The sequence below is a fragment of the Rousettus aegyptiacus genome, unplaced genomic scaffold (genome assembly GCF_014176215.1).
Source record: "Rousettus aegyptiacus isolate mRouAeg1 unplaced genomic scaffold, mRouAeg1.p scaffold_m13_p_16, whole genome shotgun sequence".
In the NCBI taxonomy this organism is placed as follows: domain Eukaryota; kingdom Metazoa; phylum Chordata; class Mammalia; order Chiroptera; family Pteropodidae; genus Rousettus; species Rousettus aegyptiacus.
In genome coordinates, this window is record NW_023416291.1 from 34,725,781 (window position 1) to 34,748,049 (window position 22,269).

Sequence of the window (22,269 nt, forward strand, 5' to 3'; positions counted from 1 at the left end):
GCAATTGAACTACACGAGTGATGAGCGGGGCAGGGAGGGAGGCAGGGTGGGGTCCGAAATGTCAAGGGAGAGCCTGAGAGAGCTTCAATTCTGAGCAGGGGGAGCCCAGAAAGGAGAGGATGAGACAAGAGGCAGAGAAAAGGAGAGATCGATAGAGAAAGAGGAAGTAAGACAGAGGGAGACAGAGAGGCAGACAGAGCAGCCCTCCCTGGACACGGGACCCTGCCCAGCCTCCCTCCCAGGGCCACCGGGACTTCTGCCCCCTCTGAGCCAGACTGTCCCCTCCTCTGCCCCTTCATTTTCTGCTTCAGCCCCCCCAGTGGCACCCATCAACCACACTTATAGTCCCCTCCTCAAGGTCCCATGGGTCTGAGCCCTGCCAGCCTCGCCTCCTATGATGGGCCCCCTCCTGTCTCCCGTTCCTCAAACACCCAGGCTCAGTCCTGCCTCCCAGCCTTCACCCTGGCAGTTCCTGCCACCTCAAATGTCCTTCCTCCAGATCTTCATTTACACGCGTGGCTCTATCTGGGCCTCAGTCCCCTACCCTCCTGGCTAAAGCAGCCACCATCCTGACACCCCGAGCTCTGTCACATCACCTGTTTACTTCCTGTCACAGCAATTTACACTGTCTGCAATTACCTCGTGGTCTATTTCCTGGTTCACAGTTTGCCATCCTCATTGGGCCATGTGCACCCCCAAAGCAGGAGGTGCATCTGTCCCACCCGCTGTTATCCCGCACCTACAAAAGTGCCTGGCATGCAGTAGGCACTCAGTTCATGTGTGTTGCATTAAATAACTAGTCAACTGGATAGAGAACGTCAATCTGTGCACTTCTGTGTCTCCTTATGTCCTGTGTGTGTATCTGAGGACACATGTGTAGTTCTGGGTCAGCAAGGATTACAGGGGCCTCTGGGCCTCTGTGTGTGTGTGTGTGTGTGTGTGTGTGTGTGTGTGTGTATTTGAGTTATTGTGTGGACACATGTATGTCCAGGGGTGTTCACTGTGTGTACCTGTCTTCATGTCCGTTCTGTGTAACCATACAATGGTACATGTTTATGTGTGACCATGTAACCATGAACACATGTCTGTGTTTGTGTCTCCTTGTATGGCCCTCTCCAGGTGTGTCCCTGTGGCTTCATGTTTCTAGAGGCCCACAAGCCCACTGTGTCTGCACATGACCCTGAAGTCTTGTGTGTGCTTCCGTGGGCTCCCGCATCCACGTGCATGACTGCATGCAGCGTCACAAGTCCACACGTGTGTACTTTGTGCATAGTGTGCTGGCAAGTGTTTCATAATCAGCTCTCAGATGGAGGCTGCTGACTTGAGCATTTGCCAATCTCCACAGTGTGAACACTCTCATCATGGTCATTTCAAAGTACCAGCACGCTGTCACCCAACACAGAATTAAGAAGATATAGTATGGTATGTAACTAGGTGGGCGATAGACAGATAGATAGACAGACAGACAGACAGACACAGCTGGTCCTTCAACAAGGTCATTTCATTCGACCTCGTTTTATTCTAATGGGGATGAGATGCTGAAAGAACTTAACTCTGCATCGGTTATCCTGTGGTAGAACCGGTTTCATTATACGCCATTTTGCTTAAAGTTGCAGAACCTGTGGGCAATGATAACGCAAGACTTACTGTATTGATAGTCCATTTCAATAGAGAATGGTACATAACGCCTTTATACATTATTTCCACCAAACAGCTTCGGTAGACATAAATAACCTCAACAACATGAATAAGAGAAAAATGTAGCAAAATAATTAGGAAGCAACAAATTTCTTTTTTACTTTACTGTGGTAAAACAAACATGACATAAAATTTACCACTTTAACCATTTTTAAGTTACAGTTCAGTGGCGTTAAGCACCTGGTGATGGATTTAAGTGGTTATTACTTTTGTTCTTAACATAATTTATTTAACTGTCGATTTACATAATTAAATGTTTTATTATGGCTGCATTCAACAACCGGCTTGCAAAGTCTCTGAACACTGAACAACAGGCTCTGTGAGGCGGGACGAGCTAGCCGTGCCTGTCTCTGTGTCTCCTCACAGGCTCCCTCGGGCCTCGGAATCCAGGCGTGTGCTCCCGTGAGCCCGTGTGTGGTTCCACGTGTCTCCATGCACGATGCCGTGTATGCCAACGCACCTGCCCGTCTCCGAGTATAAAGGAGCCTTGGGTGTGCCTCGCGTGCACCCCGCTGTCTCTGCAGGTAGACTGCTCTGTCTGCGCACCCCCACACTGTGTGCTAGGGTCCCGTGTGCATGAGCCCACGTGCTTGAGTACCCACCCCAGTGATGTGCCAAGCCAAATCTGAACATTTCTACGTAACTCCACCCTCAGTGACATCAGAAATGAGTCATGATGGGAGTATTTACACCACAGGAATTGGCAGATGCTACACATCAGGGCTTTTTTTTTTTTTTCCTGGTCAGAGGGAGGGTCATTAACCATTTACTAATGTATCGTGGGCACCCAGGTGCCTCTGTGCCTCATTTAACCATGTGTGCCCACGTACCAGTGCATGGTCACGTGTGTCTGAGCACCTGCGCATCTGTAGATACATGTGACTTGTGTGTCCCCGCATGTCTCTGCCTGTGCACCCGTGTGAAGCCCAGCGCCGCTTTCCTCTTTGGCAGTTGGTTCCACAGGAAGCTGCTGGGGTGGGGGCGAGAGTGCCGAGCCTCTCCCCCTCTCCCCACCCACCTCCTCAGGACACCTGTTCACACAGGGCTGACTGGTGGAGGAGGGTGTCCTGCCTCCAGAACCCAGGTCTGTGCTGAACTCAGACCCACGCCTCAGGTGGCGGCTGGGGTCGGAGGTGCCAGGCACGTGGGCAGGCAGTTGAGGAAGAGGAAGTTGAGGCTGAGTTGGGTCACCCTGCGGTTACTCAGGGCTCTGGCCCACTGATGCTCCCTCTGGGTCGGCTCAAAGGCCTCCGGCCATGGGTCGTGCGGGCTGCAGGAGCTGGTAGCAGGGCTGGGTACCTGCAGAAGCAAAGACAAGTCTCCATCTGGTGAGTGGTCATGGGGTCGGGGGTGAGGGACATATAGACCAATAGGGACAGAGCAGCACTGAGGTCTGAGGGGGCCTGAGGGGCGGTGGAAGACAGACCATTTGGTTCCTCTCTACCTTCTGGCCTGCTTTCAAGTGGGTAGGGGAGGTGGTTTGACCTGAGTGTTTGTCCCGCAGAGATCTGTGGTCCTAAGAGGTCACTCAAGGGTATGGGGTTCATGACAGACCACAGGCAAGCCGGTTGGATGGAGCCTCTTGCAGCCAAGTCTGGGGACAGGGACAGAGGATGAATGGGGGTGGGGGTTCGGCTCCCTGTGGCAGAGTTGCCAGGCCTGTTTTACTTTTTAAACTGGAGATTTGGGGGGGGGGGGGCCTCAATGGACCTCCTTGAAACAGAATCCGAAAGTTAGAGGTAGGGTGCCTGATTTTCAAAATAAACACTTCTGCTTAAGGCTGGTGCCTGAGAGCTAGCCCTGAGGATGGCCTTGCCCCGATCTGCCGAGGTCATTCGAGGGGAGGACCCTCCACTGAGCAGTGCTCCAGGTTGGGGCCTCCCCATTGGGAAGCACCCCCTGGTTCCCACTGTAGCCCACCTCGGGGAGCCTCTAACCCCCAGCTGCCTGGGGCGGGGCGTGGTAGGGGAGGAAGTCTGTGGTTTTGTGCAGGGCACACCCAAGCCTCTGCTTCCTTCCAGCCCCCAGGGCCACAAGGCCACCAGACATCTTCTAAGCACTTGAGAGTCTGGGAAGGTGCCCCAGGAGCAGCCAGGAGCACATGGATTTGGAGTGGATGGCCAGGGCTGGGCAGGACAGAGCTGGCCAGTGAGGCTGGGGGCATGTCGGGGAGGCCTCCGATGCCACACTTGAGAGGCTGATTCTGCCAATTTGGTCACGTGCGGTTTTGAGGAAAGGGCCTGACAAGCAAGGTCAAGGAAGGGCTGCCTCCACTACCGGCCACTCTCCAACCCCCTCGCCACGGCCGTGAGCCTCCCCTGGGAGGGCTTCCTGGCAGAGGCAGGCTTTTCACCGGCACCTTGAAGCACCTGTGCAATGTCAACTGCAAAGTGGTCAGTGTGTGACTCTAGGTCATTCTCGACAGCCCTCTGGCTTCCCAGCCCTTGACACAGTGACAGACACGAGCCGGCACTCAACCTTATTGTTACAGATGATAAGATGGCTGTGTCGGCCAGTTGCAGGTTCAAATCCTGGCTCCCCACCTCTGGGCGGCCATGGGCAAGTGACTTCACCTCTCTGATCTGCCCTTTGCTCCTCGTTAAAAGGCTGCCATAGACCTTGCGTGTAAGATCAAAGCACAGGGTCCAGCACGCAGTAGTTGCTTAGAAAACATTGTCCGTCTCAAAGCCCAGTCTCCCTGAGCAGTCCCCGCCCATACGACCTGAGGCGTCCCTACAAACTTTCTGGGCCACACTTAAAAAGAGAACCCATCAGTGAGTTCCAACCTCGATCCAGTGTGAAGGCAAGTTCTTGAAAGAGGATGAAATGGAGATGGCGGCCGCTTCCTTGGACCTCTTTCTGGCCTGTTTTGCAGTCACTTAAGAACTGCAGCTATATTGGCAACTTGCTTGTGAGAAAGAACACAAGGCCTTACATCTACCTCACCCCGCTAAGTTTCCCTTCCTTCTGCGGTCTCAACCCCTCAAACCCTGGCTGCCCAAGCCTTCCAATCAAGGGTGGGCTTTTTTCCTTCCGATTTTGTCCAGCTTTTTAAGCCGTTCTAGTTGAGAGGGTAAATCTACAATAAGCTAGCCTGCCATCGTTAGAAACAGACATCCCCATTGTACTATGGAAGTAAGATTTTTCACAAGCCTTCAGTGCTAACTCTGCTCCAGACTCGCTGTTTCCTGGTCCTGGGCCGCTGGGTCCCCACCTTTGGTGCCAGTGGTTTGAAAGAGGTCCGGTGGGGCTCCTCACCGCCCCAGGTTTCCCCGCAGGTCTCATGTCCGCTCTCCACCCTGAGGTTCAGGGGTCCAGGAGGCATGTGCCGCCTGTCTAGGGAGAGGTGTGTGGTGCGAGGTGACAAATTCAAACCTGGAGCCTGGCAGGGGAGATGAGTTTTTAAATCTCCGTGAGCTGATCTCTGGATTTCTATGGATGTGTCTGGCTGGTTGTATAAAATTGTGTGTGTGTCCAAGTGTGTGTGTGTCTGTTCATTTGTGTGTGTGTCTCCCATTGTCCACAGGTGCTGGAGAGTATATTGGGTATTGGTTGTGTGTTTTTAGGTATTTCTGTGAGTGAAAAGTTTGGGAGGTCATTTGCTCATAAGGCGATAGCCGAAGTCATAAGGAGGTACAGATGGGATCGCCAGCGCCCAGGGACAGAGCAGGAAGTGGCTGAGGACACAGCCCTGGGAACACAGAGTTTAAAGGTCAGGTAGAACAAGGGTGATGAGCCAGGTCAGGAGGGGAGCATGGGAAGGAGCAGGCAGAGGAAAGGGGAGCGCGGGGCATCGTGGGAGGAATGGATTTCAAGAAGAGTAGTCACAGGTACCCAGGAGAGGTGAGACTGGAAAGCGACATGGGATTTAGTCCCAGAGAGAACTGAAAAGACTGGAGGGGAGGGGAGGGGAGTGCAGTGGGCCGCGCAGTGGAGTGCGTGGGCGCGGGGAAAGAGTGTGGACCCTGCTCTGAGAAGGAAGGGAGGGGACTGAGAGGTGGCCACGCATGTGACCCGCCAGGAATTTTTCAGACAGACGTGAAAATGTTAAGTCGGGAAGCTTCCACCACCAGGGGGCAGCACTTGCATGGATGAGCGCTGACTGACACACGCGCGCACACACACCCCACTGGGACGCTCAGAGACAAAGACGCAAACACAAAGACAGGCAGAAACCCAGGCAGATGCCAGAACCTCTTCACAGATACCGGAGGCAGATCTCCCCAAGTTCCATGAGTCGCGCGGATCCAACTCCACAGATACCGATGATCATTCAGACACACATTCGTGCGCACACACGCACGCACACTCTCACACATGCGTGCACGCACACACTCTCTCACATATGCACGCACACGCATGCACACACATGCACACACGCAATTGCAGACATTAGGAAAAACAGTAGATAATACTATTCATCCCCAAAAAGAAAGAAATCTTATTTTCTACAATACGGATGGCCTGTGAGGGCGTTATGCTAAGTGAAATAATTTAGAGAAAGATGAATACCATATGATCTCACTTATATGTGGAATTTAAATTTTTTAAGAAAACTCATAGAAAAAGAGGTCAGCTTTGTGGTTGCCAGGAGTGGGGTGGGGTGGAGGAATGGGTGAAGGCGGTTAAAGGTACAAACCTCCAGCTACAAAATGAGTTAAGTCCTGGGTGTCACGTCCAGCCTGGTGGCTATAGTCAGCACTGCGGACGGCGTACTCGAAAGCTGCTAAGAGGGTAAATCTTAAGAGTTCTCAATAGGGTGGCTGATGGATAAGAAAACAAGACCCCTACGTAGGTTGCCTACAAAGGACTCACTTCAGATTAAAAGACACACACAGACTACAAGGAAGGGGATGGAAAAGGATATTGCCTTGATGGACCTAGAGGATAGTGCGCTAAATGAAATGGGTCAGATAGAGAAAGACAAATATCACATGATTTCACGTACATGGGGAATCTCAAGAACAAAATCAACAACAACAATAAAAATGGAAATAAACTCAGATACAGAAAATATAGAGAGATACTAGATGGGAAGAAGTTGGGTGGACGGCAAAAAAAGGCAAAGGGATTAAGAGGTACAAATGGATAATTGCAGAATAGACATGGAGATGTATGGTGTAGCATGGGGAAGATGGTTAATAATGTAATAAATATGTAAGGGAGAAGAAGGGTACTAGATTTAGTGGGGTGATTGCTTTGTGACTTATGCGATCTCTGATCACTATGCTATACAACCGAAACTGATATATTGAAACTATAATTGAAAAAAAAAAAAACTCATTGAATTGAACAATGTACATATGAACAACTAATTGTCTATTATATTTCAATAAATCCGGGAAAAAAAGAGTTCTCACCGCAGCAACAAAAAAAACCCACATTCTTTCTCTTTTTTTGTTCTATATGAGATTATGAGGTTAACTAAGCTTATTGTAGTCATTTCATGATGTATCTGTAAACTGAGGCATGCTGGTACACCTTAAACTTACACAGCACTGTGTGCCAGTCATACCAGTGACAGTGGTGGAGAAAACCCACTTAGATGCTCACGTACACATAGACAGGTTGAGACTCAAGCCTTGTGCTCAGAGCTCACACACCTGAAAGTACACAGTCTATGCACTGACACACAAACTCACTGTCAAACCCAGAGACAATGGCATGCACACACACACAAACACTCATTCATTCATTCATACCCAGGCTTACCTCAGGACCCAGTCTATACTTGTTTCCGGAGGCCTCTAATGTCACCAGTCCTCACACTGCAGTCTTCAGCTCTTCCTGGAATGTCCTGTCCAGCCAGGGTGAGAGGCCTATAGGGCTGGGGGGTGGGATTGTGCTAGGGCTTGCCCTAACCCCAGGCTGGAGTCCCGATCCCCCCAACCCCCTTGCCCCAGGTCCCAGCTTTCAGCAGCTGATACATCTGACAGCCCCTTGCTGCAGTTCCCGCCCCTCTTACTGGCAGCCCCATCCTGGCAAGGACTCCCAGCTGAGCTCCTGCTCCATCCCCTCCTGATCGCTCACAGTCTCTGTACTGCAGCCCCCATGGCTAACTCGGCACTCAACCACTCCTGGCCAGCCCTCTCCAAGCTGTGGCTGAAGCGGTGGGCCTTCAAGAGAGGTAAGAAGGCAGGCAGTGGGCAGAAGGCACCAGCCGCCCAAGCAGAGCTCCCTGGACGACCTGCCCACCACCTCGCCTCGAGCCTTTCTCAGTCCTGAGCACAGACTCTGCCTGAGCCGGCCCCAAATGCCACGCCCTGGGGCCCCATGGAACATCACAGACTTGTGGGGTCCCTCTTATCTAGGAAATGTCTCCCCAGGCTCAGCCATGAAATCGTCTCAGGAGGTAAATTCAGGAAAGGAGAATCCGCCTCGGAACTCCCTCGGGCAGCCAGATGGCTCCCTGGGGGTCCCTGACGCTGTTTGCTCTGGGATGGCTGTAGGACAGAGGCTCAACAAAGGGAGGAGCCTTGAGATCCCAGGGGTTCTGGTCTGCATCTCCTCGAACACACATACACATCGGCTGGGGCCCCCTAGGTCCCAGGGCCTCAGTTTACCTTTGCAGGGGCTAGCAAGGCCCTTGGATTCTGTCTTTCAGGCTTGGGTGGATTGCTTTTGCAAAAAGATCCCCTTTAGTTCTTGAAGATAACTCGATGGCATCTGGAGCCATGGGGCATAGGGGACAGTGTGATGAACTCTCCCGTGCCCCCGCCTTCTCACGAGTGCTCCCAGGGATGCCAGGCCCTCCGCCTGGCCTCATCAAGTCCTGGTGACTATCGCCTGCTTGAGCCAAGTACTCGTTCTGGGTGGCAGTGAGTGTCTGTGCAGGAGGGAGCCCGTGGAGAAGACTCACTAGCTTGTTTCTCTCTGAGGGCCTACTGTGTGCCAGGCACCATGCTGGAGGAGATGGGAATATTAGGGGGTCAGGGGGAGAGAGAGAATGGATTGAGGACTGGGATGCAAAAGAAGAGCAATCATGACGATGATGGAAATTGCTGCTAGTTGTTGAGCCCTCGTGAAGTTGGGCTCAGAGAGATCGAGTGACTCACTCAAGGTCACACAGCATATATAAGCTAGTGGAGCCAAGATTTGAAACTTGTTCTGTTTCAAGGCTACCTTTGTGGTGTGTTCTGCTCAAATATGCCAGTGTGGGCAGCTGGAGGGCCTGGCAATGCTAGATAAATTCTCTAATTTATGTCATGGTCAGCAAGGTGCCCACCTGTGACCCAGATCCTTGTGAAGGCCTACCCGCTCCTGGCCGCTCAAGGCAACCTGCCTGGGCGGTTTGAGGCTGTGACTTACAGGCTGGCAGGTGGGGCGGAGGGAGCTGTGGGAGCTGGCAGTGACTCTTACGCCCTTTTATGGCTGGCGCTGCAGGGGCTGCTGTTCGGAGAGGCTGCCCAGGACCTGAATGCAGTCTGATGGGCTGCTCCTTCGAGACAATCATAGGAGTGGAGATCAGAGAGTGACACCCCAATGGTGTCCTTGCAGCCTTTAGCCCTGGGGGGTCATAGCAAGAAGGGCTTCTTTGTGCCCCTCTTAAGCTCTGTAACTGGCTGTCTGGGTGCCTGACGGGACTTCCTGGGGAAATGGTGGGGCTGGATTTAGGAAAGGGGACACGGCTGGTGGGGGGGGTGACCTCCAGGGAGGTTCCCTGGGGCAGGGCTTCACTGCCCCTTCCCCTCAGCCGCTCCAATTACCCATTCTGACCACGCCTTTTCATTCATTTCCCAAAATATAAGCGCCTATATATTAAGCACGTTCTGTGCCTCAGCTTGGTTTCCTTCCTGCCTGGCTTCTCTGACATGATACCGCTCCTCTCCATCTACATCACTCCCCACCTCATCACCTCAGAATGCCACCTCCTGAATCACCACCTCTGGGCCCTGTCACATGACCTGTCCACCCAACTGTCCACCCATCATCCATCCACCAATCTAACCAGCTATTCTCTATACACTCATCCAGCCAACCAACTGTTCATCCATCCATCCACCTAACCATCCAACCATCCACCCATTCAGCCATCTAACCATTTAGTCAGCCATCTATCCATTCATCAGCTCACCACAGAATAGCCTGGTGGTTACAAGCCCTTGGCTTTGGAGTTGGAAATATCTGGGTTCACATCCCAGCTCTGCCTCTTACCAGCCTGGTATGACCTTAAGAAAGTCAGTGTGTGTCTCCTAGTCTCACTTTCCCCTCTATAAAGTGGGGACTCAGAGGGTCGTAGTAAGGATAGAAGACTGCAAAGTGCATGATGGGGTCGGCACCAGCCAGGCGTAGAGGAGATGACCAACACACATGAGATTGTACTACTCGGGGCTAGGGATGTAAAAGTGGGTCGGACACAGAGCCTGCCCTCATGGATCACAGGGTCTGGAGCAGGGCTCAGCAAACTTTTTCTGTAAAGGACCAGAGAGTGAATATTTTCGGCTTTGAATGTTACGTGGTCTCTGCTGCGACTACTGAGTCTTGCTGTTGCAGCATGAAAGCTCTCATAGAATGGGTGCAGCTGTGTGCTCACAACACTTTATTTACAGAATCAGGTGATGAGCCAAATTTAGCTCTTGGGACCCCAGAGGAAGGAAACAGATAAACCAACTACAGTATGACAGGGGGTAGAAAAGGGTGCAGGGCAACTCAGAGTCCTCAGCAAAGACCATCTGCTGAGGATCAGAATGCGTCCTTGGTCGTCAGGACGGAAAGGTCGGAAGTTGGCGGATCCGTGTCCCAGAGGTGCACGGGAGAGTGGTGAGCTGGACACCCACGTGTGGGGGGAGTCGAGAGGGTGGTCTGGACAGGGCTCTGAATGTCACGCCAAGGGGACTGGGTCTGGGGCGGGGAACGGAGGAAGGGAGTGGCCATTGGAGATTTGTGTCAGAAAGACACACCAGCCACCAGTACAGAAGCTGGCAGCTGGGGAGCACTGACAATTGTGGTTGGCAGTTGTTCATGGGGGGAAACCCCAGGAAGAGTTGTAGTTGTGTAGAGAGCACAATAATGGAGGCTGAAATTAAGAGAGTCGCAAAGGAAAGGAGAGGAGAGGATGGAGTAGAGAAATGTCATAGAGGTGAAATTGAAAGGGCTTGGTGTCCTAAGGCAGGGGGCCTCAACCCCCGGGCCACAGACCGGTACCATGGCCTGTTAGGAACCAGGTTCCACAGCAGGAGGTGAGCAGCAGGCAGGCAAGTGAAACTTCATCTGTATTCACAGCCGCTGCCCAGCACCGGCATCACTGCTCAGATCTTCAGGCATTAGATTCTCATAGGAGCTCCGGTGCCTGGTGCCAAAAAGGTTGGGGACCACTGTCCTGAGGGGTAGTGAGGAGGCGATGCTTCCGGCCGGTTTCTGGCAGGGTCTCTGAGAGGACGGGTGCAGAGACACTGGCGTGGGAGATAGAAGGAGAAGGAAGGTGACAAGTTTGGTCTTGACAACGTGAGGTTGGGGTGCAGGTGGGAATATCAGGCAGCGATGACCAGAGGCCACCAGAGACAAAGCCTGGAACTCAGAGGAGAGTCTGTCACCAAAACCAGAGCTCAGTGTGTGACATCAGAGTTAGGGCTCAGTCTGTGACTGCGGTCAGGGTTAAGTCTGTCACCAGGGTCAGGCTTCAGCGTGTGACCAGCATTGAGATTCAACTTTGGGCACAAGGATGGGAACTCAGTCTGTGACACGAAGATTAAGGCTCAACGTGTGACACCAGGATCAGAGTCGCATCTGGTATCCGGTTCACTCAGCCTGTTGCTGGGTCAGAAGCTTCCACGGGCAGACTGAATTGGCCTGGCCTTTCACCTTTAACCTTTGGGATCCTGATGGGCGGAGTCACAGATGCCTCCAGTCTGCACCAGGCGTTGAGTCCCGAGTCCCGAGAGGCCCCTGTCCAACCCCAGCCCAGTAGCGCGCAGGCCCCGCAACCTCTTCCGAGGCCCCTGGAGTACCGGCCCGGCCCTCGGTGGCTCCCCCCAGGCTCCCATCAGCCCCAGGGCCCATCTGGCATCTGGCTTTTCCCCTCCTGCCAGAGCTCATTGTTCCGATGCTCCCCTGAGTCACAGGTGCTGCCCCGGCTTCCAGGTGGGGGAGGCAGGGGAGGCAGGGGTTGCTCGCTTAACGAGGGTAACAGAACAGGGTCCGTCAGCTGGCATGGCCTGGACGGGTAGCTGGCAGAGAGGTGATGGTAAAAACTGTGGCATCGTCCCAGTGCGGCAGGCCAAGGGCATCGAAGCCCATCTACTATGAAGCGAATGGAATGGAGGCCCCCTGTGCACCTGCCCCATCGTGACTCTGCCAGGGGCCCCGGATACGGTGCCCGCGGGCGCAAGTCACCCATTTAGCAGGGACCGTCCGCAGGCTTTCGGTGTATTCACGGCATCGTGCAACCGTCACCACAATCAATTTTCAAACATTTCCCTCACCCCAAAAAGAAACTCGCATCTTTTAGTTATCACCCCATAATCCCCCATTTCCCTCCTCCCAGCCTTAGGCAACCACTAATCTACTTTCTTGAACCCTATAAATGCACCCATTCTGGACATTTCACACTAGCGAAGCCACGCAGCGCGCGGCCTTTGGCGGCTGGCGACCTCTGCCTTAACGGCGCGCTTCGAGGTTCGCCCGCCGCGGCCTGCGCCAGCGCTTCACTCCTTTTCACAGCTAAATGCTTTCTCCCTGCATGAACCGACCGAGTGTTGCGCATCTGTTCAGCCATTGACGGATATTTGGGTTGTTTCCACCCTCTGGCTATCATGAATAATGCTGCTGTAAACAGCCATGTACAACTTTTGGGCGGATGTAAGTTTTTATTCCTCTTGAGTAAATACCTATCTGGGTCACATGCTAACTCTGTGCTTAGCATTTTGAGAAACTATCGAATATGTTTTCCAATCTCCTTGTTTGTTTTTTTTAGTGGGCTTTTTTGCACACATGTAACCTTTTACACACACACATGTAACATGTGTATGCAACCTTTTCATTCATCTATTTATCAAATGTGTTTATTTCTGCCTTGCTGTTTTCTGATATCCTTGCTACCCCTCAAAGGCCCCAGTAATTTGTATTCATAATTTTGTATTCTTTTTCTTGAATAAGAACCCTCTTGTACAAGCTTCAGGCCCCCAAAACATGGAGCATGTATGTAGGTGGGCAGCTGAGAGGAGAGGGAACTTGAGTGGGTACAGACCCGTCTCCCTCTCTGCTCATCCCACATTAGGGTAGAGAGGGACATCACACCCTACCCCTCTGCCAGCAACAATTATTATAGGCAGGGTGGCCGGCCACAAAATGTGTCACCCAGTCTACAGCCTCTGGACGGTGAAAGGGCACTGTTTGTGACCACCGTGGCGCCGTAGCATTAATTAGGTCTGTCTCCAGCAAACCAGGACATAGGGTCACCCGCCACAGGGGATGCAAGCTGCGGAGTGAATAGGAACCTGACCTGGTACTTTCGGAGGCGTCCACCATCCCTCTCCCTTCCCCTCCCCAGCTGCTGCTCTTACTGCAGGAGCGCAGGGCAGTCCCTACACCGGTCCCCACCTCCACCTTCACCCGCTTGGCTGGCTGCCTCGAGCCCCACCTCCAGGTATTCTCCCCTCATTTGCCTGGTTTGAGCGGGGCCCCTCTGTCTGTGGAGGGGGAGGGAGGAGCGAAGGGAGTCCCGATGTCAAGGCAACAGGATGAAATGCACACAAGAGAGGTGTGCAAGTGGTGGGGAGATGGAGGGAAATTTGGGGAGGGAGTGGGGTGAGGTCTTCATGCAGGCTACTTGGGGCGGGAATGGGGTTCTCAGATGGCGAGTCCTGCATGAGCAGGGACAAGGCCCAGAAGGGGCCATTGGTGGCAAAGCCAAGAGATTCGACCTTCTTTCTGCAAGCTGTGGGGAGCCTCCACAGGGAACCCAGTCGGCAAAGCGATATGTTCCAGCTACAAAGTAAGGGGTGCCCACCCCTCCCACAGCAAGAGCCTCAGTCTACAACCCAAGATCAAACCAGGGCACCCACCTGACCTGGAGGGCAAGGAAGGTGGCCAAACTGGCCAAGCACCCCGATATAACACCTGACACACACCGGGCCCCTTCATCCTCACCAAAACCCTGAATGAGGGTATTGTCACACCTACTTTCTGGAAAAGGAAACTGAGGCTCAAAGGGGTGCCTTCCACAAGGGTGTGCAACCATTAGTGGCAGGTCCAGGAAGAGACACAGTCTGGTCGGCCTTTAAAGTCCTTGTTTTCTCCTCTATACCATGTCCCCCAGCAATCCCCCAAAGTCAAAGGTCAGTATAGGGACAAGAGGCAAACTGAAGTCCCACCAGTAGAGACCCTCCCAAAGTGGACACTTTGTTTGGTCCTAGGGACCCCTTGTCTATGAATGAGGGCCTTTTGCTGAAGCAGGCATGATAAATCGATTACATCTCATGAGTCCACTTGGACAACTGGAGATCACTGCCAGAGATGGTGTGCCGGAAACAATTCCGAGGGGACAAACGGCTCAGCAGGAAAGAGCCTTGCGATTGCATAGAAATATCTACCTCAGGCTCAGGACTAGGAAGTGGTGGCATGGATGTTGACTTAAATATCATTGAGGCCATTCTCCCTTGCCACCCCATTTTATAGACGAGGAAAATGAGGACCAGGGAGAGCTGTGACAGATGGAGAACTCTTCAGGGCTCTTCAGGCCACCCAGCTCAGCCCTGACAACTTGTCCCTCCTTTCTCCACAGGCTCTGACCCCAAACCATGTATTCAACCCTTTGATCCTGAGGCTGCAACCTCGGCCACCAAGAGTAGCAGTGGACCCTGGGGGCCTGAGCACCCAGACTTCTTCTCCGCCATGGCGGATGAGCAGGCAAGTAACCGACTGCTGAAATGGGCAGGGCAGATGACAGCGGTAGCAGCAAGTATGTTTTATTTACTGCCTGCATTTCACCAGACACTTTGTGGGCATTATCTTAGGGAACTTCACTGTTACTTGGCAAAACAGTTATTATCCTGTGTTACAGATGAAGAAACTGGAATCCTTCCTCACACAAGAGGGAGGGAAAGATGGCTAGAAGGTGGGTGGATGGATAGATGGATGATAAAAGGAAGATGGACAGAGGGATAGATGGATGGACAGACAGATGGATGATGGAAGGAAGGAAGGAAGGAAGGAAGGAAGGAAGGAAGGAAGGAAGGAAGGAAGGAAGGTTGGTTAGATATGTGAGCAGGTAATAGGCAGAAGGCTGATGAAAAGGGAAGGAAAAGCTCCCATGAGGAGCTCTGGGCTAGAGCAGCCCTGCAGAGTGGTCCCAAGCCTAGCAGAGATGGCCAAGCCATTATGCCACCACATCAATCCATCTGGCCTATGAGTTGCCCAGGAAAGAGTGTGACTTCCCAGCAGGGGCCTAGCGGCCATCTACCAACAGCCTCTCTGACATTTGGGGCAGCACATCCTCCCTGGAGGGGGGTCCGGGTGGCATTTGACACTGCCCACCACTCTAAGGAAGGAGGGAGGGTCTCTTACAGTTAAACTCTGTAGGGAATTCTGTGTATCCACCTGTCATTTTATAGGAGAAGACAGTGGAGCCTGAGCAGGGAACGGATTGGCCCAAGTATCAGGGAAGATCCAGGTTAAACAAAGACAGGACTGGGACGCAAGTCCAGTTACAGGTCCTTCCAGGGCGCTGGACCTCCCGAGCAGGACCCAGGGTCTGCGGGCAGTCGGGCAGACGAGATGGTGGTGAAGGGGCTGTGCGCCTGGGGAGTGGGAGACCTCGGGCTATGCGGCGAGGCTCGGCCCCTCCACCCGTGTCATCCACTTGGCCACCAGGGCTGGAGGCGATGGAAGCCATCGTGCTTGCCCTCTCCATCCCCCATCTATCCCCAAGCCCTGTGAACACCGCACCCACCCAGCCCGCAGTTCTGTCCACATCTCTCCCCCGGTCTCCACTGCCCTGGTGGAGGCCACCGCGACCGGCTCCCTGGAGGTCTGCACAGGTGTCCTCGCTGCCCCCCAGCCTCCATCTTGCCCCGGCCAAGCCCATCTCAGCTCTGCATCTTGCACAATCTTCCAGGTCGCAGCTCCAGACCCCCACCCAGCCTCCCTACCATCACTGCCTGCAGCTCAGAAATTAAATCTGGCCGCACTGCCTGCCCCACCCCCGCACTTCCGGCTGTGAGGAAGTCTTGCCAGTTATTGGAAGGCACGTGAGTGCTCAGGCTTGCGGGCTTCTGAACGTCCTGTTCTCTTGTTGCCCAAAATGCCCTCACTAACAGCCTCTGGCCAGCCAACTCCTATTCACTCCTCAGGGCTTCGCTTGCCATCACTTCCTCCAGGAAGCCCCTGGCCCCATTTGTTTTTTTTCCTTTTTCTTCTTTCTTCTCTTCCTTCTTTATTTCACATTGATTAGGGCTCTTTATTGAAAGTCTACAAACTGTTAAGATGTGGATCATTTTTAAATGCATGAGCTTTGACCAATAAATAGGGCCAGTTCAAGAAATCATTTATATTCACGTGGAGACTCTTTTATGTGGTTGAAAATGGGGGTGTTTGGCGTTTTGTTTTGGCTGTGGAAACTGTCCAAAGATTGTCCGAGTTTTTTTTTAATCAAGTTGTACTTAGTAGGTTTTCACACCAATGATTACCCTGAGTTTTATACTTTTAAAAAAGAGATTTTTCTAAGTAAAATTTCAATCCAGAATTCCTGTCTCTTTGGACAGGGTCAGCTGGCACCCCTCAGCCCCTTCCTGGAATATTCTATCACACTCGATTATTATCACAGGGTTTAATCTCCAGTCTCCTCCACTTAGCTCCAGGAGGACTAGAGTTCCTCTGGTGTGCTATTTTTTTTCTGAATAGATGATGAGATAAATAACCTGTTTACATCATTAAAAAAAAAAAAACCTAAAACGTTTATCCACATAGTATTTAAATCTGCATGTAGTGAGCCCGTCTGCAGAGTGGGGATTCCTGAAACATCTCGCCTTTCACCCTGAGCAGGCTCCCCAAAGTCCAGAGAGTGGGAGCCTGGTTTTGACGCATCCTCTCTGGGGCGTCAGGACCAGCATATAGTGTTTAGTCAGATGCCTGGAAAGGCCCCCACTGGGCCAGCTCCTGCCTTTTCTTGCCCAGGAAACGTTGGCAAAGGATACAAGGGCCCCAGCAAAGCCCCTTGCCACTCCCTTCATTGGGGCACCTGTTTCAGGGAGCTAGGACAGCCTGTACTCACAGCTGCCCCCCACCCCGCCACCCCCAGCTCTGGCCAGGTTCCCACTTCTGCCTTGGGTGAGGGAGGCCAGATGCAGGAGAGGGAACAGGGAGGGGGCGGGCAGCCCAGGCCAAGAGCCTGTCCTGACATGTTTATATTTATAGAAGGATGAAAACCAGAGACACAAGAAAAACCTTTAGGCAATGACAGAGGAGACAGATCGGCAGAGTTTGTCCAGGCACCAGTGAAGGGACTAGAGCGATTCAGGGGAAAGGTCAGATCAGAAAGGAGGCTGGCGGGGTCGCAGGGAGGCCAGGCGAACCTGGGCCAACCAGGCCAGCGGGGCCAGAGGCAGAGACTAAAGGAGAGGGACCATGGTGTATAAAGGACAGAGGAAGAAGCAGGGGCAGAGGAGGAAGAGGAGGGAAACAGGTCAATGGCATAAGGGAGAGATTTCAGATAAAGGGAGAACAGCAGGGCAGGTCCCCAGAAAGCCGCACGTACCATCACCCTATGATCCAGCAATTCCATTTCTGAGTATCTATACAGAGACGTCAAAAGCGGCGACTCAGCCAACATGGGTACACCCATGTTCAAAGCAGCATTATTCATAATAGTCAAAAGGTAGCAACAACAAAAGCCTCCATCAGCGGATGACTGTATTAAAAAATAATGTGGCTTTGTTTATATCCATACAACAAAATGTCATTCAGCCTTAAAAAGGAATGAAGGTCTGATTCATGCTAGAATACAGATAAACCCTGAAAACATTACATACAGTGAGATAAACCAGACACAAAAGGACAAATATTGCATGGTTCCACTAACAGGAGGTGCCTAGAGGAGCCAAATTCATAGAAACAGACAGTGGATCAAAGGTTACCGGGGATTGGAGGAGGTGAAAATGGGGAGTCAGTGTCTAATGGGAACAGAGTTTTTGTTTGGGAAGATGAGAAAGTTCTGGAGAAGGATGGTGGTGGTATTTGCACAGCAATGTGGATGCATTTAAGGCCATCGATCTATAAATATATAAATGGTAAAAACAGTGAGTTTTATATTACATGTATTTGCCACAATAAAGAGAAGGGAGAGGAGGCCAGAACTGTAGAGCTCTCTGAGCGGGTGGGGCTGGACGCTGCATAACTGACTTTTTCCTCATTCCGGGACCAGGCCAGACACTGGCACCGCCCAGATCCGCGCCTGAACAACAGCCTGGCTTTTGGCTGGCTGGTGTTTTCCACCTGAAATTAGAAACTCCTTTGAAAATTCCCTACACCGAGCTTTAGCAGGAACCCCTGTTCACCCCCACCTGGTAAAAACGGGCCATGCCTGGGAAAACGGGCCAGGGGTAGGGTTTGCAAGATGGAGCAAATTAAATTACAGGACACCAGTTATATTTGAATGTCAAATAGTGCAATATTTGGGATATACTTATACTAAAAAAAAATTGTTTATTGTTTATTTGAAATTCACATTTAACCAGGTGTCCTGTATTTTATCTAGTGATCCTATCTTGGGGGCCACCTTCGAGCCACCAGCTGGGACAGTCCATCGAGGGCTTCCTGAGATCACTTGGATGCCTGGGGCCATGTCTCAGTGTGGGTTTTGCGTGAGGCAGTGAGAGAGGCCTACCTACCCACTTACCCACCAAGCCCTACATGGGGACAGTGCTAACAAAGGCCTGGAAAAGAACAGAGGGTCACCTTACCTAAGCTCAAGGAGTCGAGATTATAGCCTGGAGGGTATGCCCAAGTTGGGTTTTGAAGGGTGAATAGGAGTTCACTGGGCTGACTCCAGGTGGGCTAGGAGAAACTGTTCTCCAGGGAGAGGAAAAATGAGGTGCCCTGGCTGGAAAATTTGACAGAGTGACTGGGAGGGAGAGACGGAAGGGCAAAGGAAGCAGAGGAAGAGAACTAGAGACCAGTGAGGAACAGGAAGAGCACAGAGCTGGATCCAGACAGACCTGAGTTTGAGTTCAGCTCTGCCATTTACTGACTCTGTGGCCCTGAGTGAGTCCTTTGTCCAACCTGATCCAGAAAGTAGAGTAACAACGCCCCCTGGTGGAGCTGCTGTGGGATTAGGGACACACATCTGCATATCTTCGGTGTCTAACGGTGCCTGGCACTATTTGGCCTGGTGGGTGGGTGGGAGGGACCATGAGGTTGCAGAGGGGCTGGAAGCAGGAGCCGGCTGGTCCTAGAGCCTTTCGTGCTAAGGAGCTGTGGCTTCTACCTGTGGGAGAGGGAGGGGCGTTGGAGGGACTGACAGCTCAGATGTTCCAGACTCCACTCTGGAGGGAGTAGGGCCGGAAAAGTGGGCGAGGAGAGTGATTCAAGTCCGGTCCTGCAGCCCAGACCTCCAGCCTCTCTTTTGGGGAATAAGGCCTTAAAGACCCAGGTGAGGCAGAGTGCTGGGAGACTCTCTCCCATTCCACTCTGCCTCCTATGAGAAGGGCACTGAGCCCAGGCTTGGCAGGAGGGGGCAGGCAGGGTCCTCTGCTGCCTTCGGTCAATGCCCTCCTCCCCCCCCCACTGGCCTGCAGGAGGATGACAGTGCAGAGGACCTCGGCCTGGACTTGGGGGCCCTTCAAGGCAGCGAGTATCTCCAGGACCTGGACCTTGGGGCCCCTTCCTGCAGCAGCGACCCCCCTAGTGAAGCGGTGGGAAGAGATGCGTCTTCGTCCAGTTCGGCGGTGTCTCAGGGCCTGCGTCGGAGACGCAGCTGGGAGAGGTCGCGGAGCTGCTCGGAGAGCTGGCGGAGGTCGGTCCCCCACCACTGCTGCCTCCCGTGACACGGCCCCAGGATTGTGTTGTCTGCACTGGCAGAGGCAGCCCCCTTCCAGGGCGCACATGCACACCCACACATAGAGCCTGTGTGGGCAAATGAATCCGTGTGCACAGGCACACACACACATACCAAATGAGCACGCACAGCCCCAATGACACTGTACATGCACACTGCAGGCAGATGCAGCCGCAGATGTGCACACCTGCCCGCATACTCTAGGTGTACACACCCATGCTCATCCTGCAGGCTTACACACTCATTCTGCTCCAACCCATACATGTTAACATAAATGTGTGACTTGCACACCAGTCATACACACACACACAAAGCCACGGATGCGCTTGAGATCAAAACATAGTTGGGTGCTCGAGTTCACACACAGCACAGTGGCAGCCCCAAAGAGTGGAGGGGGTACTTTAGCCATCATCCCACCAACCCCCCTCCACCCATCTCGAGTCACTCTGAACGCACGGGAGTTCATATAAAAATAGAAGCTTCAGCAAATCCCCTAACTGGGCTTCCCACCCACTGACCACGCCTCTGAGGCAGGGAGACCTGGACCCCTCTCTATGCCCTGCCCCAGAAGCCTGGCCTGTGGGTTGTCCCAAGCCCCGGATGCTGGAACTGGGACGGCGTCCAGCCGGGCCTGGAAGACCCGCTGAAGCCCTGACTCCCTTCCCTCTTCCACCAGGCTTAGCCTTGACGCCTCAGCTATGAATGAGCGGCCCTGTCTCCCTCGGACACTAACCAGTCTTGCCCTGAATCTGCCTGGAAAGGGTCTGCAGGCCTGGACTAAGGAGTGTCTGAGTGGGGGCGGAACCCCATCGGAGCAATCAGTCAAGGTGAGTGCAACCCGCGGCCACCCCAGACAGTCGCACACCTCTGGGCCCAGGAGCCGGTACCTACCCACGCTGGTGGGACTCGCCTGTCACGGCAGGGATGTCCACGCCACAGCCCACAACTGACATGGAATCGCTGAGTCCTGAGAGTCTAGCCTGGGCGTGAGGGTCCAGGGCAGCCCCCAAGTGCAACCCACTGACTGTGGGGCAGGGGGCCATCCCAGCAGCTTTGCACTGGAAGCCTTGTCCATGACTGGAGTCTGCAACCAAGAGGGCTCATCTCAAGTCAGGGGTCCCAGCCCATGCTGGAGAATACATACATGCTCAGTCCACAGCCTATGCCGGGAGCATCTCCACTCAAGACTATGGCCTGGGGTGGGGTGGGGGATAAGGGTTTCTGACATGCTGGAACCCATAGCTCAGAGTTTCAGGGTGGGGGGAGGGAGCCCCTGTGCTGGGACTGCAGCCAGTGGCTGGAAGTGGCTCTAGCCCTAGGCTGCTAGGGGAATCCCTCTGTCTTGTGGCTGAGGGGAGCCCTTGCCTGTGGCCAGAGGCTGGGCTGGGACCTTCAGTCTAGGAGCCTGCCTACAGCCTGGAGTACCACCATAGCTCAGTGAGACAGTTATTCCCTGCAGGAATGTGACAGACCTGAGAAAAGAGTGAGGTCACGGTCCATTCCCATGTCTTCTGATGAGATCAAGTCCATGGAAATCTCTCAGGCGCTGGATACGCCCACTCCAGCTATTCAAGGTAGCCAGGCCTGCGGGTTTCCCCAGTACATACAAGCAAGGTAGGGAGTTTTGGCTGGAATGTACCCTGGATGGGGTCCCAGCTGAACCCCAAAGAAGGGAAAGGAGCTGGTGGAGGAGGCTGGGGGTCCCCTGGGGGTCCTGGGAGGTTCCCGAGGGGGAGGGCCCTCCAGCATCTAGAGTTCCCCCTTCCTCGAGGGCCTCCAGCCAGGGCAGACAGCGCCACTGCAATGACCTTGCCCCTCTTCCCCAGGGGTCTCGCTGACTCTCTATCTCCCTGTCTGTCTCTGAATCTCTGTCCTAAGAGCTTGTGTCTCTCTGGTGCCAGACGGACCTGCAGGCTAAACCTCAATCTACCACTTTCTAGCAAGTCTCAGCCTCTGCACAGCTCTCTCTGTAAGAATGGGACGATAAGTGTATCTCCTTAGGGCCACGCGAGCATTCACCGCACGCGCACATGCAAAGCATTTAACATATCATGAGCACTGGTGAGAAGCTGAGAACACCCCGTCCCTGCTGTCTACGCTCTTTGTACCGCTCCCCCTGAGAGCGCCAAGCCCCCTCTGTTTGGTCTACAGTTCTGCAGTGGTGGGGCAGGGGGTGCATTGTGAGCTAGTTCTACCTCAGAGCCCCCTCATGCCTGTGCCTCTTGGGGTGGGGATGCTTCCAGGACTGGAGCCGCCAGTGCTGGAGTGCATGGAAAAGGATCACGTGGAGCCCGATCATGTGTGAGTGTCTGCTCCGAGGTGGAGAGGGACCCCAGTGGACATCCAAGGGGTCAGGGCTGGCAGGGAGGGGTACAGGCTATAGCATTGCTAGCAATAAGTGACCAGGCCCAGTCATGGTCCCTCTCAGTCCCCCCATAAGCTTGGTCTTCTCTCCCACACCACCTTTCTCCCATGGGAAGGACCTAGGTCCCTCAGAAAGGTTCCCATTTAGTATTAGGAGAGGGGTCGGGGTTCCTGGTTAGGGTCTGCATCAGAACCCAGGGCCTGGTGAAGTGATCCCA

General features: G+C 53.3%; 1 protein-coding gene across 9 annotated transcripts in view; it reads left to right on the forward strand.

Moving 5' to 3' along the window:
• The first annotated feature begins 2,628 nt into the window (after nt 1–2,628).
• The window catches only part of ARHGEF18 (Rho/Rac guanine nucleotide exchange factor 18), an 82,812-nt gene continuing 63,171 nt past the window's right edge, over nt 2,629–22,269 (forward strand). For 2 of the 9 annotated variants that reach the window (XM_016163094.2, XM_016163096.2), the window contains exons 1-5: nt 14,420–14,544; nt 19,428–19,645; nt 20,364–20,514; nt 21,147–21,261; nt 21,931–21,988. In XM_016163094.2, the coding sequence (XP_016018580.2) occupies nt 14,530–14,544; nt 19,428–19,645; nt 20,364–20,514; nt 21,147–21,261; nt 21,931–21,988 (557 nt within the window). In that variant the 5' untranslated portion in view covers nt 14,420–14,529. Of the gene's footprint in view, nt 3,027–7,035; nt 7,509–7,601; nt 7,826–9,334; nt 10,459–14,419; nt 14,545–19,427; nt 19,646–20,363; nt 20,515–21,146; nt 21,262–21,930; nt 21,989–22,269 lie in introns of those variants that run through there. The other 7 variants (XM_016163100.2, XM_016163101.2, XM_016163092.2 and 4 more) reach the window with 6 other exon arrangements.